Source organism: Scyliorhinus canicula, chromosome 1 (assembly GCF_902713615.1).
Source record: "Scyliorhinus canicula chromosome 1, sScyCan1.1, whole genome shotgun sequence".
In the NCBI taxonomy this organism is placed as follows: Eukaryota; Metazoa; Chordata; class Chondrichthyes; order Carcharhiniformes; family Scyliorhinidae; genus Scyliorhinus; species Scyliorhinus canicula.
The window spans coordinates 286,931,541-286,951,438 of NC_052146.1; the positions used below are offsets into that span (position 1 = coordinate 286,931,541).

General features: G+C 47.8%; 1 protein-coding gene across 1 annotated transcript in view; it reads right to left on the reverse strand.

The window, feature by feature from the left end:
- The window catches only part of si:ch211-125o16.4 (neuroblast differentiation-associated protein AHNAK), a 55,507-nt gene that overhangs the window by 7,722 nt on the left and 27,887 nt on the right, over positions 1-19,898 (reverse strand). The window contains exons 2-5 of the mRNA XM_038794879.1: positions 11,253-11,292; positions 8,860-9,010; positions 4,727-4,884; positions 2,557-2,746 (exon numbers count right to left, since the gene is read on the reverse strand). Of these exons, the coding sequence (XP_038650807.1) occupies positions 2,557-2,746; positions 4,727-4,884; positions 8,860-9,010; positions 11,253-11,255 (502 nt within the window). The 5' untranslated portion in view covers positions 11,256-11,292. The remainder of the gene's footprint in view (positions 1-2,556; positions 2,747-4,726; positions 4,885-8,859; positions 9,011-11,252; positions 11,293-19,898) is intronic.

Genomic DNA, 19,898 nt, shown 5'->3' on the forward strand with positions numbered 1-19,898 from the left:
GTGTGCAAAAGACAAGGCTGAAGCATTCACAACAATCTTCAGCCAGAAGTGCCGAGTGGATTATCTATCTCGGTCTCCTCCGGAGGTCCCCAGCATCACAGATGTCAATCTTCAGCCAATACGATTCACTTCACGCGTCAGGCAATGACCATCTCCTACAAGAGAGGATCTAACCACCACCCCTTGACATTCAATGGCATTACCATCGCTGAATCCTCCACAATCAATATCCTGGTGGTCACCATTGATCAGGAATTGAACTGGACTAGTCACATCAAAGGCTAGGAATCATATGGTGAATAACTCACCTTCTGACTCCCCAAAGCCTGACAACCATCTACAAGGCACAAGTCAACGGTGTAATGGAATACTCTCCACTTGGCTGGATCAGTGCAGCTCTAATAACAGTCAAAAAGCTCAACGCCATCCAGGACAAAGCAGTCTGCTTGATTGCTTTCCCTTCCACAAACATTCAATCCCTCCACCATCAACGAATAATGGCAGCCATGTGTTCCATCTACAAGATGCACTGCATTAATTCACCAAGGTTCCTTAGAGAGCGCCTTCCAAACCCATAACCAGTATCATCTAGAAAGACAAGAGCAGCAGATACCTGGGAACCCCAACACCTGGAGGTTCTCCTCTAATTCACTCACCACACTGACTTGGAAATATATAGTCGTTCCTTCACTGTCACTGGGGCAACACCCTGGAATTCTCCCCCCCCCCCCCCCCAACAGCATTGTGGGTATACCTACACCCCAAGGACTTCAAGATGGCAACTCACTACCAACTTCTGAAGGGCAACTGGGATGGAGAGGAAATGCTGGCCAACCAGCAGCGCCCACATCCCATAAATGAATTTGAAAAAATTCCCAGCCTCGGACCTGTTTTTGCAGCTCCAGTATTTATATGGATAGTCATGTTCAGTTTCTGATCAATGCTAACCCCAGGATGTTGATAGTGGGGGATTCAGTAAATGGTAATGCCATTGAACGACAGGGGGAGATGGTCTTGTCTAGCACATGTCAGCCCAAGCCTCAACGTTGTCCAAGTCTTGCTGTATTTGAACAGAGGCGGCTTCAGTATGTGAGGAGTCGCGAATGGTGCTGAGCATTGTGCAGTTATCAGTGAACATCTTCACCTCTGACCTGATGATGGACAGAAGGTCATTGAAGCAGCTGAAGATGGTTGGACCCCCGATACCACCCTGAGGATTCCCTGCAGTAAGTCCACAACTGAGATGATTGACCTCCAAACTGGTTTAGCTCACTCAGCTAAATCACTGGCTTTTAAAGCAGACCAAGCATGCCAGCAGCACGGTTCGATTCCCGTACCAGCCTCCCCGGACAGGCGCCGAATGTGGCGACTAGGGGCTTTTCACAGTAACTTCATTGAAGCCTACTCGTCACAATAAGCAATTTTCATTTCATTTTTATCTTCCTTTGTGCTAGGTGTGACTCCAACAAGTGGAGAATGTTCCTTGATACCCATTGACGCCAGTGTTATTAGTGCACCGTGGTGCCACAAGATGCCACATTCAAGTTAAGCCAAATGCTGCCTTGATGTCAAGGACAATCACTCTCACCTCAACTCTTGAGTTTAGCTCTTTTCTCCATGTTTGAAACAAGTTTGCAATGAGGTCAAGAGTTGTGAGGCCCAGGTGGAGCCCAAAATGAGGGTCAATGAGAAATTTTGTAAGAAAGAAGGTGAGGAAGTGCTGCTTGACAGCACTGTTAATGACACCTTGCATCATTTTGCTGATGACAGAGAGCACATGGATAAGGCGGTAATTGGCCTGGTTGAAATCCTGCTTTTTGTGGAAATATCTGGCAATTTTTCACGCTTGGCTAGGAGTGTGACCAGTTCTCGAGCACAAATCTTCAGTATTATCAGGGCCCACCGCCTTTGCAGTATACAGTGCCTTGTGCCATTTCTTGATATCATATGGAATTAATTGAATTGGTTGAAGACTGACATCGTCGTGCTTGGTGATAATGGTATCTGGGACATTGCCTGTAAGGTATGATTCCATGAGTATAAATATGTAAGGTGGTTGTCTGTGGAACAGCTCTCGAAGTTTTGACACAAGCCCCAGATGTTAGTCAGGAGTACTTTGCAGGGTCGACAGGGCTGGGTGTACTGTTGTCATTTCTGGTGCCTAGGCCGATGTCAAAATGTCTATCCAGCTCCATTCTTTATTGACTTTTCTGTAGCGGCTGATACAACTGCATGGCTTGCTGGGCCATTTCAGAGGGCATTCAAGGATCAACCACATTGCTATGGATATGGTGTCACATGAAGGCCAGTCCAGGCATGTACTGCAGATTTTTTCCCCCAAAGGACATTAGTGAACCAGATGATAATTCACGGTCACCACTACCAAGTTTAGCTAGCAATTCCAGATTTCTTAATTGAATTAAATATTATTAAAGGAATGTAATGTAAGCTCTGACTTAATCAGCTTCATATTTAAGCTATTTCTTCCATTAATGTCAAAGCTAGACATTTTGAAATCCACTGTTGGTATTTTGAATATTGAAGTATAAATATTACCATTAGCTGCCTTTACGTTCATGCCAATATCAGAAGATATCCTGGGCCCTTTTATGCCAATTGAAGGCATTTTATTATTTCCACTGACATCCATGTCTGGGCCATCGACACTCGGGTCTGGCTTTGCTAGCTTAAGATGTGGCTTAATCTTGCTGTTGAATAGTTTCAAGTAAACCTGATCATCAGATCCCTACAAAGGAAAAAAATTGTAATGAAAGTATATGCAATTGATTGTGATCTTTAATGGTCTAAATATTTTATACATAAGATCATAAGAAATAGGAGGAGTCGGTCATTCAGCCCTCGAGCCTGCTGGTAGGATCAGATAATAAGATCATGTTTTTTTTCTTACTTTATCAGAGTTACAAAGCCAGAGCTCAGAGTGTGGAGATGGGCAAACCCCTAATCCAGCTCCTTGCCTGCTCCAAAAACCAATTCAAATTGAATCCAATTCATGGTCCCCAAAAGAGAGACGTACCAGATCCAGGCATTACACCCGACCTCACGCTCACCTTAGCCAAAAGGCCGAGAAGCAATATAATATCATGGTTGATTGGATTATGGCCTTAACTCCACTTTCCTGCCTCTCAAAAACCTTAACTCCCTTGAACAAAACTCTAACTCTACCTTGAACATAAGAGTAAGTTCTCACTTAAAGTTGTACATTCAGGAATGCAACTATGAAGTTAAGTGAAAAAATATTAAGTGAATCAGCCTTTCTCATAAGATCAGTGCAAAAGCTGCACTTGGATTCTGTCGGGGCTTTCTCCTCAGTGAAAAAAAATATACCTGCAGGCTGAAATGCAGTATATTGCTAAAGTCTTATATTCATAAATAAACTAACTTAAATAAAATAAATTGAAAAATATTAAAGGAATATGCTCTTTGTACTTACTTCCTGCAGACTGTCTCTCCTGCTCGCCAGTCCTCCTGTTTGCCACCTCCTTGACCCACCCTGCTCCCCAACTCTCCTGCCCCCCCCCCCCTCCCTCCCCCACTGAAGGATCAGGAGATATGCAGTGACAGGCAGGATGAGTGGCTTTACAGCGAGAGCAGCTTTTAATTGCAGGGGTCAGAGGTAAGCTTCTATCTGGAGACACATAGAGAGGGAGGGTTAACAAGAGGGGGACGGTCACCCAGCAACCAAGAGGGTCAGAAATTAGGGGAGTTGTCTAACAGGGAACACAATGTACCATGAGCAGCAGGCTCAACAAGCACTATTGGCCAGCAACCAGGAGGGTAGAGGAATAGGTGGGTTGGGCAGGGGGTCAGCCAGTGACTGGGACAGTCATGGACCAGAAGGACTGGGGAGAAGGAGGACTGTCGGAGTCATGGACAAGGAGGGTAAGGGTTGGAGGGAGGGTCGTCGAGAGGGAGGGTCTGTAAGTAGGGCAGCACGGTAGCACAAATGGGCAGCACGGTTGCACAAGTGGATAGCACTGTGGCTTCACAGTGCCCGGGTCCCAGGTTCGATTCCCCGCTGGGTTGGGACCCTGTGCCTAGGCACGGTGTGTTTCATTGAAATATCCACCTCTGCTCCCAAGAGGTCGGCAGAAACGCTTTGGGAATGTTCTCAAAGAGATCAAACAACCCTGCCACCTCACAGGAATCCCAGGCCTGTGACCGACCAAAATGGAGACGGATCATCCAAGAAGGCAAGAGACTTGTTGGGAATGTGCAAAGTTGATACATCAGAGGGAGCTCACAAATCTCCAAACAATTCATCTACCCAACCCGTCAACCACCACAAATGGCAGAGTCTGCAGAACATGTATTGGGCTCATCAGCCACCTCAAAGCTAATTGAGCCGGAGTGGAAGTAAATTATCCTCAGTCCCAAAGGACTGCTCAAGAAGACGGGGAAATTACTCACAATATCAAGAGCTTGTGTTGTAACTTTTTAATGTGGCCCCTTTTCGAATTCCTTTTGCAAATCCAAACACACAACATTTACTGGTTTCCCTTTATCCATCCTGCTTGTTATATCCTCAAATACCTCCAATAAATTTGTCAAACAGTATTTCCATTTCACAAAACCACAGTGACTCTGCAAGATTGTCTTATGACATTCTCAATGTCCTGCTACTACTCCCTTAATTATAGATTTTAGCAGTTTCAGAATGACAGATGAACTGAATATACAGGTATAAAAAAAAACTTTTTTTTTTTACCATGCCAGGAGAGCTGTATCTGTAATCTGGACTCTGGAGTTCTTCATTTGAATTGAGTTTGAAACTTGTTTTGTATGGTTCTGAATATTTCAGTATTTTGCTAACCTCTGCACTGTCTAGATTGTCAAAATGTATTGTTACTGCATTCAGTTTATCCCCTGCAAGACAATGAAGATAAGTTTTTATTTTCTTTAATACAGTAACATGTACCACATGCTTCCAGCCAATAAAATCTGTTACAATAGCATTTACTCAATAGTTGAATATGGAAATAAGCACCAGCAAATTTATCATATACATTGAGACATATTAGGGGCTGGTTTAGCACAGGGCTAAATCGCTGGCTTTGAAAGCAGACCAAGGCAGGCCAGCAGCGCGGGTTCAATTCCCGTACCAGCCTCCCCGAACAGGCGCCGGAATGTGGCGACTAGGGGCGTTTCACAGTAACTTCATTTGAAGCCTACTTGTGACAATAAGCGATTTTCATTTTTTCATTTTCATGTTGGGATTCAACATTTTGCAGAAGTGGCTAGGATATCAAATTGTCATATAACCCGAGGGCTATCCAATGGATATAACTTACTTTGATATTCAGAACCGGTTGGAAAAGTTCCACATCTGTGGATTTGAGAAAAGATTAAAGCTCGTGCAATGACTGGAAGATTAGTTAGTTTGATTGAAAATTGCCTTGATAATGAAAAGCAGAAGGTGAACATACATGGAAAAGCACTGCTGTGGAAGAGTACAGAAATTCCTCACTTAATTTTGCAGTTCCGTTCCTAAAAATTGTGACCATTAGTGAAACAACTTGAAGCGAATCAGATTTTCCCATTATAGCTAATATAAAAGCTGTTGTTAGATTTTGTAGGACTTCTCTCATCAGCAAAAAATATTGAAAAATTATGAAGCTCTAAATTGAAATATTGCACATTCCTAAATGTTATACCTATATTCAGTGGGTGGGAGACAGCCAGTGAGAACCATGGAGCCGGTGAGTGGCAAGAGCCTGCAGCTGACAAGTGGGAGAGAGCCAGGGAGCAGGAAGAAACAGCAAGCAGAAGAGAGGCAGAAGAGAGTCAGGAGAGAGAGAGAAAGAGAGCTGGCGAGCGGGAGAGAGCCGGCAACTTGGGAAGAAATCAGCAAGCAGAGATACACTTGGGGAAAGTAGATAATATCAATGAGAAATTTATATTGGGTATGATATGGAATGCAAGGAAGCAGTTGTGGAGTGAAACCTGATGTTGCTGGGCAGAGATTTAGAAAACATCAGTTCCTTTTTTCTTTTTTGCAGACTTAGATCTCCGGCATTCTGCCACAAAAATAAGGATGCTAGCAGAGCACGTGTGGAGGCATGCAGCAAACTCTCAGAAGATCCACAGCAGTTGGCTGGGATTGAGTCGAACATTTTACTGTACGGCACCATTCGGAGAATGATTCACATTAATGCAGTACATCTTGGAGCACCTGGTGGCTCCAGAAACATCTGCAAACATTCCACTGCATGCAGAGGCCTCCAGGCCAATCATTGATTCCTGTGTCGCAATGCTGACTGCAAGTCTTAGGGCTGGTTTGGAGAGATTGGGTCCTGCAATATCCAGGACAGCACCTCAGGCTTAAATAGCATCGAGGGTTAACTCTCATGGAATTAAGGGGCAAGTTTTAACTTGGTGCAATAAAATGAATCAGCAACCCATTTTACATCTTTTGCAATTTTTATTGCCATTTGTCAAAATGTACCCCAAAGTGTCTTTGAAATGAAATGAAATGAAAATCGCTTATTGTCACAAGTAGGCTTCAAATGAAGTTACTGTGAAAAGCCCCTAGTCGCCACATTCCGGCGCCTGTTTGGGGAGGCTGGTAGATGAGTTCATATGATCAGTTCTTCTAACAAATCTCTTACATCTATATCTTTTTTGCTAGTACTAGTGGGATTAAAGGAGTGCACACAGAATGAATTTGCTTTTTCTCAAACAGTAGCAAAGGAAGATACTACATCCCTCAGATGTCTTTGCAGGTGGAAATTAATCTTCAGCACCGACATGTCAATGAATCAATAACAGGACATGGCCTATTGCCAGTCCACTCCACGACTCAGAACTCTGAGAAGAAAGCCAATTTCACCTCATGAGCATTACCATAGCAAGCATTCCTGACCATGAGGTAAGTGCCTTTTAAAATAATTATTAGACTAGGCTGGAAATAGATTTGCTTGGGTGAAGAAGTGCAAAGGATTGGATAACAGTCCAACAAATTAGGTTGAGCACAGGGCTAAACAGCTGTCTTTTAAAGCAGGCCAAGGCGGGCCAGCAGCGCAGGTTCAATTCCCATACCAGCCTCCCCGAACAGGTCCCGGAATGTGGCGACTAGGGGCTTATCACAGTAACTTCATTTGAAGCCTACTTGTGACAATAAGCTATTTTCATTTCATTTCAATTAACTGAATGATTGATTACTATTTTACAATTTGATTAGTGTTAAGAATCATCAGATATGGACTTGGGTTTGATCTGGCCCAAGGTCACTGGGGGAAGGGATGCGTGGCAGGGTAGGAAATCAGACATGTTTAATGACAGTCTGCACCTCTTAAAACTGAAGATGCATTCTGGCTGTAGACAGCAGTGATACTTTGCATATTAAAGGAGGCGGCTGGGAAGCCCAGACAAGACGTCCACGTTCTCTGATGCTGCTTGCAGGCTCTAGTCTAGACAGTGGACAGGAGACTAATTGGCCTGAGGTTAGGTTTTTGCTGGACTTGGGGACCATTTTCAGGTTGCAAACCAGATTGCTACCACAGCAGGACTGTCAGTACAATCTTCCTCGAGAGGCCCAATTAAGAGGGCTCCAATAGCTGAGGACACCTCTGTAATCACGGTTCAATTGGAGGCAGAGGACAGGCTGCGAAACGGGGAGGGTGAGTCAGAGCATTTGATCACGAGAGCCTTCATAATGCCTGCAGTGAGAATGCTGCTGGGCTGAATGGGACAAGAGAGGGTGCAACAAAATGGAGGCATGAAACAGGTGGAGGAAATGGCAGCCACAACATCATGTTTTTAAAATTTAAATTTAGAGTACCCGATTTTTCTTCCCAATTAAGGGGCAATTTAGCGTGGCCAATTCACCTAACCTGCACATCTTTTGGGTTGTGGGGGCGAGACCTACGCAGACACGGGGAGAATGTGTAAACTCCACCCAGACAGTGACCCGGGGCCAGGATCGAACCCGGGTCCTCAGCGCCGTAGGCAGCAGTGCTAACCACTGCTCCACCGTGCCGCCCTGCCACAACATCATCAGCAGCATTATCCGTGTCATCAGTCTCCTGGGGATAATCATACATTTGCAACCCTCTGCCTGCAGATAACTTTAGGTTTGCCCATTTGCATCTTTATAGTTCAGGTTGCATATTATTTTTATAGTGTTTCCACCTTCCACTGTGCACTCAGATAACAAGCTGCAGACACTGCAGAGATCCTTCAGGTAAAATTCTACTGCTATCAGAACATGCCTGCTAATTGCTTCATTAACAATTCCAATTGGCTTCTCGCTGCTGGTGTTTGTCATTGACTTACAGAACCTGCCTCTGGACTGATAAATCACAGGCCACACATGGGCAGGAGCTCCGGCAAGGAAAAAGGTCACCATAGGAACCAGCTCACTAAAGGACAAGACGGCATCCTCGCTCTGCTGCAGAAGTCTCAAGTGCTGACTTAGCACTTAGGCCATCTGGTAGCAAGACTGGATAGCACAGCACCAAGCTTGGAGGAGTACAAACCAACTTGCCTCAGAGTTTACCACAGATTATGGAATTCATTCTGCCCAATTGGGTGGTCACCTCCATGAGCAGGCTAAGAAGCTGGACAGTGAGAGAAAGGAAGACCTTTTGATTCTCAAAGATGCCAGGATGGTGGAGAGCACGCGAGGCAATGTTGGTGCATTATACAGGGAAGGGAATGTCGGCACCTGTGCTGTCAGCAATATCAGACACTCGAGCAACCTTTTCAGAGCTGAAAATCAAGCATGGCACCAACAAACTTTGAAGTTAATGAGTTTTTATCTATTCGTTTTATTTTGATTCTACGTCTGTAATAGGCATTTAATATTTATAATCACACACGCAAAAGAAAAGCAATAGTTACCTTTCTTCAAAGTACCAGCTTTTGCAACTGGGGAGTTTTGTTGAATGTTTTCAATAACGATACCTCCATTCGCTGCATTGCTGAGAGTAAGTCCGTCAGAGAGGGCCCCAACTGGGAGAGCCACAGCCGCACCCTGGTCAAAGCTGAAGTTCTAGTTTCAGAAGAAAGATCATACAAAAGGACTTAGGATTTTAAAAATATGTTTATTTTAAAAATTCCATATTAATCAAAACAATCAAACAGAAATACACAATAGAAGAGAAAAACAAAAAAGCAAAAACACACGTAGCACCTAATTAATTTAACAGCTCACAGTGATCAACTCCTTCAAAAAAGGACATGAATGGCTGCCATTTTCGGTAGAACCCCTCCACTGACCCCCGATGGTATATTTGACCTCATCCAAATTCAGAAATGACATGAGGTCACCCAGCCAAGCCGAGGCACGAGGCGGAGTAGGAGTAGGAGACCACCACCCAAGCAGAATTCGCCTCTGGGCTATCAATGAGGCAAAGGCGAGGACATCCGCCTTTATCCCAGACTGTCACCAGTGAATCCAACACACCAAATATTTATTTATTTATTTTAAATTTAGAGTACCCAATTCATTTCTTTTCCAATTAAGGGGCAATTTCATAGATCATAGAATTTACAGTGCAGAAGGAGGCCATTTGGCCCATCAAGTCTGCACCGGTTCCTGGAAAGAGCACCCTACCCAAGGTTAACACCTCCACCCTATCCCCATAACCCAGTAACCCCACCCAACACGAAGGGCAATTTTGGACACTAAAGGCAATTTATCATGTCCAATCCACCTAACTTGCACATCTTTGGACTGTGGGAGGAAACCGGAGCACCCGGAGGAAACCCACGCACACACGGGGAGGATGTGCAGACTCCGCACAGACAGTGACCCAAGCTGGAATCGAACCTGGGACCCTGGAGCTGTGAAGCGATTGTGCTATCCACAATGCTACCGTGCTGCCAATGCTAGCGTGTTCAATCCACCTACCCTGCACATCTTTGGGTTGTGGGGGCGAAACCCACGCAAACACAGGGAGAATGGGCAAACTCCACACGGACAGTGACGCAGAGCCAGGATCGAACGTGGGACCTCAGCACCGTGAGGCAGCAGGGCTAACCCACTGCGCCACCGTACTGCCCTCAACACCCCAAATATGGCCACCAGTGGATATGGATCTAAATCTACACAGAGTATCTCCGGCATTGTGTTAAATGAAGGAATAGGAACAGTGATAGGTTGTCAAAGTCAGGGACGGCACCGTGGAGCAGTGGTTAGCACTAGTGCCTCATGGCACCGTGGACCCAGTTTCGATCCCGACCCCGGGTCACTGTCCGTGCGGAGTGTCTCCCAGTGTCTGCTGGGTGCTGTAGTGATCTCAGTGTATGAATATACATGATCAATGTATGTAAATATAGGACAGTAAATTCAACACTAGATGTCTCACTAGCAGATGGTATAAGAACGACTTTCCCGCTCTTTCTGAGAAAGTGTGCTTCAGGAGAGTGAAAAGTCAAGATGTATTGTTAGTTAGTTATCTTTACTGTATTTTATTTCTTTTACCAGTTGAGTATTAAGTACAAAGGATTCACAGAATATTATTTATATGACTCATTAAATTAGTTAATCTTTAAAAGAATAGTGTTTATTTCATAAACTCGGCTGCTTCAAAGAGTAAGTAATATACGTTTCACTCCCACAACCCAAAGATGTTCAGGGCAAGTGGAATGGCTATGCTAAATTGCCCCTTAATTGGAAAAAAAAATAGGATTGGGCATTTTAATTTATAAAAAAGAAAACAAAAAGTCAGGATGGAATGAGACTCAAAGGGGAAGCTGAAGGTACTGGTGTTCCCATGCTGCCTCTGTCCTTCTAGATGGTTGAGGGGCTGTCAAGAAAGCTTGGAGCATTACCTCAGTGCATCCTGTAAATATCCCATACTGCAGCCATGGTACACCAAAGATGGGAGAATCCCATTCTAATCATTTCATTATAATCAGTTCACTTGCTTGGAAATACTTTCTTAACATTAATAAATGAGTGAACATGGGGCACAGTGGTGAGCACTGCTGCCTCACAGCGCCGAGGACCCGGGTTCGATCCCGGCCCCGAGTCATTGCCCATATGGAGTTTGCACATTCTCCCAGTATCTGCTGGGTCTCACTTCCACAACCCAAAGATGTGCAGGGTAGGCGGATTGGCCACGCTAAATTGCCCCTTATTTGAAAAAAAAAAGAATTGGGCACTTTAAAAATTTTTTTTTTTTTAAATGGGAATGGAACATAGGAAGTATCAGAATTGCTGATCTAATAGCAAGCTCATGTCATTAAACATAGGAAAGTGGTTATTTTTGTGAAAGACAATTACATACCATTTTGTCTCCTCAGCCACTGCTCTTCCAATGTAAATCTCTGAAGACAGAAAAGAACAAAATTAAATCTTGCATGTTCTACAATATCGACACCACACTTAATTTAATTCCGCCTTCAAATTCCTCACTCTATTGCTGAAGGTACTGGTTCGTTCCATAAGCACCATTAGCATCCAGTAGGTTGTGGCATTTCTCCATCAATGAGGCTACTTAGTGACTATCGCCAGCCATTCAATGGGAAATGTCACACGTGAGCCCAAATCAACACAGTGCAGATTCTTAAGTTCATAAGATGGGCCATCTTATGAATTTATGCATCCGCACGGTGTTGATTTGGGCACAATGGTTAGCACTGCTGCCTCACAGTGCCAAGGACTCAGGTTCTGTCCCACCCCATGTCTGGATGGGTCTCACCCTCACAACCCAATGATGTGCAAGGTAGGTGGATTGGCCCTGCTAAATTGGCCCTTAATCGGAAAACATTTTTAAAAATAAAAGAAAATTTAAAAGATAAGTTCATAAGATACTTAACAGAATTAGGCCATTTGGCCCATTGAGTCTGCTCTGCCATTCGATCAGGGCTGATATCATCCTGGCCATCCTGCCCTTTCTCCATAACCCTTCAACCCATTACCAATTAAAAATCTGTCAACTCCTCCATGAATTTATTCACTGTCTCAGCATCCACTGCACTCTGGGGTAGCGAATTCCACAGATTCACAACCCTTTGGGAGAAGTAGTTTCTCCTCAACTCTGTTTTAAATTTGCTATTTCTTATCTTAAGACAATGACCTCTCGTTCTAGAATACCCCACAAGAGGAAGCATCTGCCCCATGTCTACTTTATCCATACCTTATATCATCTTGTATACCTCAATTTCATCACCCCTCATTCTCCTAAATTCTAGAGAGTATCGGCCTAAACTGTTCAATCTCTCTTCATACGACAAACTCCTCATCTCAGAATCAACTTGGTGAACATTCTCTGAACTGTCTCCAACACCACCACATCTTTCCTCAAATAAGGGGTCAAAACCGTGCACAATACTCCTGTTATGGTCTCACCAATGCCTTGTATAGTTGCAACAACACTTCCTTACCTTTATATTCTATCCCTTTAGCTATAAATGCCAACATTCCATTTGCTTTCATTATTGATTTTTTTTTAAAAAAAATACAGTACACAATTATTTTTTTTCCAATCAAGAATTGGGTACTCAAAAAACTTTGTAAAATCGTGCCTTTCAATTTGTTAATGCCTGGTTGGCGTGGCAACATAGAAAACGTATGGTACAGAGGGAGGATATTCTGCCCATTATATCTTTTCAACCAAAAAGGTTATCCAACCCCAATCTATTTACATACATAGAAGATAGGAGCAGGAGGAGGCCTTTTGGCCCTTCGAGCCTGCTCCGCCATTCATCACGATCATAGCTGATCATCCAACTCAATAGCCTAATCCTGCTTTCTCCCCATAGCCTTTGATCCCATTCTCCCCAATTGCTATATCTAGCCGCCTCTTGAATATATTCAATGTTTTAGCACCAACTACTTCCTGTGGTAATGAATTCCACAGACTCACCACTCTTTGGGTGAAGAAATGTCTCCTTATCTCTGTCCGAAATGGTTTACCCTGAATCCTCAGACTGTGGCCCCTGGTTCTGGACACACACATTATCCATCATCAGCTCCTGGTCCATAGCCCTGTAGTTAGAGCATTTCTCAATGCATATCCAAGTATGTTTTAATTGTGTGTCCTCAATCCTTTTCCCCCAAAGAATATTAGTCGAGGCCTTTGGCACTCCTCACAATTGAGGATCTTCAATTCTTTGAACACGAGACAGTGGAATGGGAGTGGGGCAGGGGTTAAGGTCTAGCAGGTTTCCTGTTGTCTTCAATACGTTTCTCTCCAGCTCACAGCAGGGTAAGGTCACACCGGCTTTAATACCTAACCCATTTCCAGACCAGAACAGGTACCTGCCGGTCTCTACAAAATTTCCGGGAGAGAGAGAACACAAGGGATATAGAACTTACGATTGCACAGCTGTAGCAGCCAGATGTGTGTCATAAGTTACTCTGAGATCAACTGGCTTCGATCCAGTTTGCAAAACGGGAAGGTGAATTTACCCTGGGGCACAGAAGCCAGTGGAGGTCCCGCTCGGAAGCAGCGCGATATTTCATAGTCCACTAGGAGGCACCACTACATTGCTTATAGTCTCAGTGGTTCTGTCGCTAATTAACAGAAAAGCTTGACAACGACTTCCGGTGGCGGCGATGTCCGAGTGAGCCGCACATTCGGTGGGCTCTCACTCCGGCCGGCTGGAACAGCTGTTTCCCCGCGATAGCGGGACTACGGAGGCGGCAGAAAGGCTGCCTGGAACAGAGGAGGAGAGCGGGCTGCAGAGGATGTAAGTGTGGAGGCCAGCAGGTGAGGAAGAAGGAGAGAGAGAGAGAAGGAGGAAGCTGACCTGCAGGTCAAGATGGCGGACCCACGGACCTTCCTTCCTCCAGGACAAAGGGAAAAAGAAAAAGTTTGGAGTTGCTGAGGAGGGACAGCTTGGACCCACTTCAGATGCCCAAGAGGTCAAATTGAAGGAGCTGGGCGAAGGAAAACGGCAGCGGAGGCGCTGAGGAGCGGGCTGCGGCATATGGAACAGCGGGATTCCAGAAAGCAGAAGAAGAAGGAGAAAAAGGGACAGAGACAAGGACCGGAAGAAAATTACCTGGGACCTAAGATGGCGGACACACGGAACCCGGACTCAGCAATCCAGCTGGCGCTGGATAACATGCTCCAGGTAATGAAGTCCAGTTTTGAAGCGCTGAAGCGGGACAGCTTGGACCCAATCCAGAAAGCGGTGGATCAGCTGAACCAGAGGATGGACGCCCAGGATGTTAAAGTTAAGGAGCTGGGAGAAGCGGTGGAGGAGCAGGCGGATGCGCAAACGGTTGCAGCGCTAGAAGTGGACGGCCTGAAAGAGCGGCAGAGAAGACTGCTGGACAGAGTAGAGGAGCTGGAGAATAGAGTCTGCAGGAACAATCTGAGGATGGTCGGCCTCCCGGAGGGGGCGGAGGGAGCTGATGCTGCAGCGTTTGTAGCAGACCTGCTGAAGCAGCTGATGGGGGCTGAAGCCTTTCCGCGACCGCTGGAGCTGGAGGGGGCACACAGGGTGCAGGCAAGGCAGGGGCGGCTGGGCGGACCGTCCCGCCCGATGGTGATTAGGTTCCACAGGTTCGTGGACAAGGAGCGGGTGCTGCAGTGGGCAAAGAGCGCCAGGAGCAGCACGTGGAATAACAGTGTGCTCCGCATCTATCAGGACCTAAGCCAGGAGGTGGCTCGGCGGCGAGCAGCCTTTAAGAATGTCAAGGAGGTGCTGTTCAAGAAGCACGTGAAGTTTGGTCTGCTGTTCCCAGCTCGGCTATGGGTCACGCACCAGGGTCAACACCACTACTTTTCCGAGCCCGAAGAAGCGATGGATTTTGTGAGGGACCTGGGGATGGTCCCGAAAGGAGGCCCTAAGGACACGAGTTAGGGCCCGAGGATTTCTGTGGGGAGGAACGCCGAATGTGCCTGGACTGCTGCTCAACGGTTTGCTGGGCCAATGGGGCCAAACGGAACATTTGAGACTCTTTCCTTTGTTCATGGACATTTATGTGCTTTTTCTCTTTTTTCTATGTTTTTTTCCCTTTTTTTTTTCCTGTTTGGGCTTTTTGTGCAGCTCGCGGAAGACACTGGAGCCGGCTTGCCCCAGTGGGTGGGGAGGAGGGCGGGGAAACAAGGGGAATGGGACAGGAAGGCGCCGGAGTGTTGAGTCACCGGGCTAGCAGATTGGCTAGTCAAGGAAGTCAGATGGGGGGGAAAGCTATAGCCAGTAGATGGCAGGGGTGGGGGTATCGGGGGATGGGGTTAGGGGAGGGGGGGGTTGTTCTGCTGACGGGAGAGGGACTTGAAATAGGCACTGGAAAGGAGGTCGAGGGTGGAGGCAGCTATAGGGCGGGCCAGGAAGGGCGCGACGCACGGGTCAGGGGCCGGCCCGAGAAAGGCTATGGCTGACCGGCGGGGTGGGGGGGGTGGGATGTGCCCCCCGACCAGGCTAATCACCTGGAACGTCAAGGGACTGAATGGGCCGGTTAAGAGGGCGCGGGTGTTCGCGCACTTGCGGGCCCTGAGGGCGGACGTAATTATGTTGCAGGAGACACATCTGAAAGTGTCAGACCAGACCAGGCTAAGGAAGGGCTGGATTAGCCAGGTCTTCCACTCGGACTTGGACTCGAAGTCCAGAGGGGTGGCAATCATGATCAACAAGCGTGTGCAATTTGAGGCAGTGGGCATATCCGCAGACAGGGGGGGCAGATACCTGATGGTACGGGGCAGGCTGGAGGGGAGAAGAGTGGTGCTGGTGAATATATATGCCCCGAACTGGGATGACGTGGACTTCATTAAAAGAGTGCTGGGGAAGATCCCGGACTTGGATTCTCGCAGGCTAATAATGGGAGGGGACTTTAACATGGTCCTTGACCCGACTTTGGATCGGTCGTGTCCCAGAACGGGTAGGCTCTCAGCAATGGCAAGGGAGCTGAAAGGGTTTATGGAGCAAATGGGGGCAGTGGACCCCTGGAGGGAGGGACAGCCAACAGGAAGGGGCTACTCGTTCTACTCGCACGTCCACAAAGTATATTCCAGGATAGATTTCTTTGTGCTAAGCAGGGACTGTAGGGGGGAGGTAAAGAACACGGAATACTCAGCAATTACCATTTCAGACCATGCCCCGCATTGGGTGGACCTGCAGTTCGGGGGAGCGAGGTATCAACGCCCGCAATGGAGGCTAGATGTGGGACTGCTGTCGGAGGAGGGGATCTGCGAGAGGCTTCGGAAATGTATAAAAAATTACCTGCAGGTGAATGACACTGGGGAGGTCTCAGCGGCGACCGTGTGGGAGGCGCTAAAGGCAGTAGTGCGGGGGGAGCTGATTTCAATTGGGGCCCATAGAGCCAAGGCAGACCGGGCAGAGATGGATAGATTGGTCAGGGAAATGGGCCGGATAGATGAAGAGCACGCGGAGTCCCCGGGGGAGGTTTTACTCAGGGAAAGGCAGAGGCTACAGGCGGAACTGGGGGCACTATCCACGAGCAGGGCCGTGGAACAGCTTAGGAAGGCGAGGGGAGTGGTGTACGAGTATGGGGAAAAGGCTAGCAGACTGTTAGCGCAGCAACTTAGGAGGAGGGAGGCGGCCAGGGAAATAGGTAGAGTGAGGGACGAGGGGGGGCACAAAGTGGAGGATCCGGCAGAATTGAATAGGGTATTCCGGGACTTCTATCGTAAGCTGTATACTTCGGAGCCGCCAGAAGAACCGGAGGGGATGAAAAGGTTTCTGGATGGGTTAACATTCCCAACAGTTGGGGGGGGGCGAGTGGAAGAGCTGGGGGCCCCGATTAGAGTAGAGGAGGTATTGGGGGGCCTAAAGGCCATGCAGTCGGGGAAGTCCCCGGGGCCGGATGGATACCCAGTAGAGTTTATAGGAAGTTCTCTGAGCTGGTGGGCCCGGTCTTGGCGAGGGTTTTCAATGAGGCAAGGGACAGAGGGACCCTGCCGCCGACGATGTCACAAGCCACCATATCTCTGATATTAAAGCGGGGTAAAGACCCGGAGGTGTGCGGGTCCTACAGGCCAATCTCCCTGATTAATGTAGATGCCAAGCTCCTGGCAAAGGTACTGGCGGGTAGAATGGAGGACTGTGTACCGGAGGTGATTGGGGAGGATCAAACGGGGTTCGTGAAAGGTAGGCAGCTGGCGGCCAATCTGAGGAGATTGCTCAATGTGATAATGATGCCCCCGGCGGGTAGAGAGGTGGAGGTAGTGGTGGCTATGGACGCCGAGAAGGCCTTTGACCGGGTGGAGTGGGAATATCTATGGGAGGTGCTCGGACGGTTTGGGTTCGGGGAGGGATTGGTGGATTGGATCAAATTATTATATCAGGCCCCGAGGGCCAGCGTCAGGACCAACAGAGAAGTGTCGGAGTACTTTAGGTTGTACCGAGGGACCAGGCAGGGCTGCCCGCTCTCCCCGCTGCTGTTTGCGCTGGCCATAGAGCCGCTGGCGATTGCGCTGAGAGCCGCAGAGGGTTGGAAGGGGATGGTGAGGGGCGGGGTTGAACATAGGGTTTCTCTTTATGCAGACGACCTGCTCCTGTACGTGTCGGACCCAGTGGCCGGGATGGGAACTATACTGGGAATGCTGAGGGAGTTCGGCCAGTTCTCAGGATACAAATTAAATACGGTCAAGAGTGAAATGTTTGTGGTACAGGCAAGGGGCCAGGAGAACAGATTGAGAGGGCTACCGTTTAGGTTAGTTGAGGAAAATTTCCGGTATTTGGGAATCCAGGTGGCGCGAGACTGGGGCAGGCTGCACAAGTTAAATTTGGCCAGGGTGGTGGAGCAAATGAAGGGAGAGTTTCGGAGATGGGATGCACTCCCGCTGTCGCTGGCAGGGAGGGTGCAGACTGTAAAGATGACAATCCTCCCTCGATTTTTGTTTATTTTTCAGTGCCTCCCGATCTTTATCCCACAGTCCTTCTTCAAAAGAGTTAACGGGCTGATCATGAGCTTTGTCTGGGCGGGAAAGTCTCCGCGGGTGAAGAAGGCGATGTTGGAGAGGAACCGCAGCGAGGGAGGGCTGGCGTTGCCGAGTCTGGTCAATTATTACTGGGCAGCCAACATCGCTATGATAAGGAAGTGGATGGTGGGTACGGGGTCTATTTGGGAGCGAGTGGAGGCGGCTTCGTGCAGGGGCTCCAGTTTGGAAGCCCTGGTCACGGCTCCTCTACCGCTGCCGCCGGCCAAGTACACCACCAGCCCGGTAGTGGTGGCGACCCTGCGGATATGGGGCCAGTGGAGGAGGCATGTGGGGGAGATGGGGGCGTCTGTCTGGGCGCCAATCTGCGACAACCATCGGTTTGCCCCCGGCAGTATGGATGGGGGGTTCCGAGTATGGCGGCGAGCAGGGGCGGGAAGGGTGGGTGATATGTTCCTGGAAGGGAGCTTCGCGAGTTTGAGGAGCTTGGAGGAGAAATTTGGGTTGGTAGGGGGAAATGATTTTAGATACCTACAGCTGCGGGACTTTGTTCGTAGACAGGTCCCATCTTTCCCGCGCCTCCCGCCAATGGGGATCCTAGACAGAATAGTCTCTGGGAGGGACGAAGGGGAGGGTAGAGTCTCAGGTATTTATAAGGTGCTCATGAGGGAGGAAGGGTTCCAGACAGAGGAACTGAAACTTAAATGGGAGGAGGAGCTAGGCGGGGAAATGGAGGATGGGCTGTGGGCAGAGGCCCTGAGTAGGGTAAACTCGACCGCGACATGTGCAAGGCTCGGGCTGATCCAATTTAAGGTCGTTCACCGGGCCCATATGACGGTGGCTCGGATGAGCAAATTTTTCGGGATAGAGGACAAATGCGCTAGGTGCGCGGGAGGACCAGCGAACCATGTGCACATGTTTTGGGCATGCCCTGAGCTGAGGGGGTACTGGGAGGGATTTGCGGGGGTCATGGCCCAGGTGCTAAAAACAAGGGTGGTGATGAGTCCAGGGGTGGCAATTTTTGGGGTTTCGGAAGACCCGGGCGTCCAGGGGGAGAAAGCGGCCGATGTGCTGGCCTTTGCTTCCCTGATAGCCCGGCGACGAATATTATTGGCGTGGAGGGACTCAAAGCCCCCGAAGACTGAGTGGTGGCTTGCGGACATGTCAAGTTTCCTGGGGATGGAAAAAATTAAGTTCGCCTTGAGGGGATCTGTGCAGGGGTTCACCCGGAGGTGGCAACCATTTATTGACTTCTTTGCGGGAGAGTGAGCGTCAGCAGGGGGGTGGGGGGAGGGGGGGGGGGGGGGTAGAGTAGAGTAGGAGGGAAAATATGGCGGGTAGTACGGGTGGGAGGGGAGCGGGCTTGTGCAATACGGTATGATGGAAGTATTGAAAGTACGTGGATGTTTGCACATTTTTGCCTTTTTTGCTTCCTTTCTGATGATGTCTGTAACTGTTTATAAAGCCAAAAACTACCTCAATAAAATTGTTTATTAAAAAAAAAGAAAAGCTTGACAACTTCAGAGACGAGAAGTAGTGGTTTTATTAACATTTCTCACTTGAAAGCACAAATCATCAGTTTGAAATTAGTTCATTGCCCAAACAGTGACAACATGGATTTCTTAAAGGAAAGTCTATCACTTGGAACATAAGCAAAGTTTACAAAGGGGAGAGGAGAATGTTGAAGAGCCAGTGTAATATTGTTTTTTAAAGAGTGAATCAGAAGAGGAAGGTTCTGAAGAGACTTTTGCAGGAAGGAAGAGAGTTGGCAAGGTGAAAGGTGAGATGATGTTGGCCAAGAAGAGCTCAGTGGCTCTACCCCTCAGGTGACAGACAGATCAACCTCTGTTGGGGGAGAGGAAGGAGGGTCAAAACAGTAATCGAAAGTCAGAGGGTAGAGCTGCCAAGTGGGACATTGGGCTTGAAAAGATTGTTCAGTTAAGGTGGAGTGAGATGGGATTCGAGAAAGAGAGGGCAAGGTTCTTGAACTCAATTTCCCATGGAGAAGGATCAACACCAGAGTTTAGGATACAGCACAGGAAGAGGCCCTTTGATCCTCCAAGCCTGTACCGGTCATGA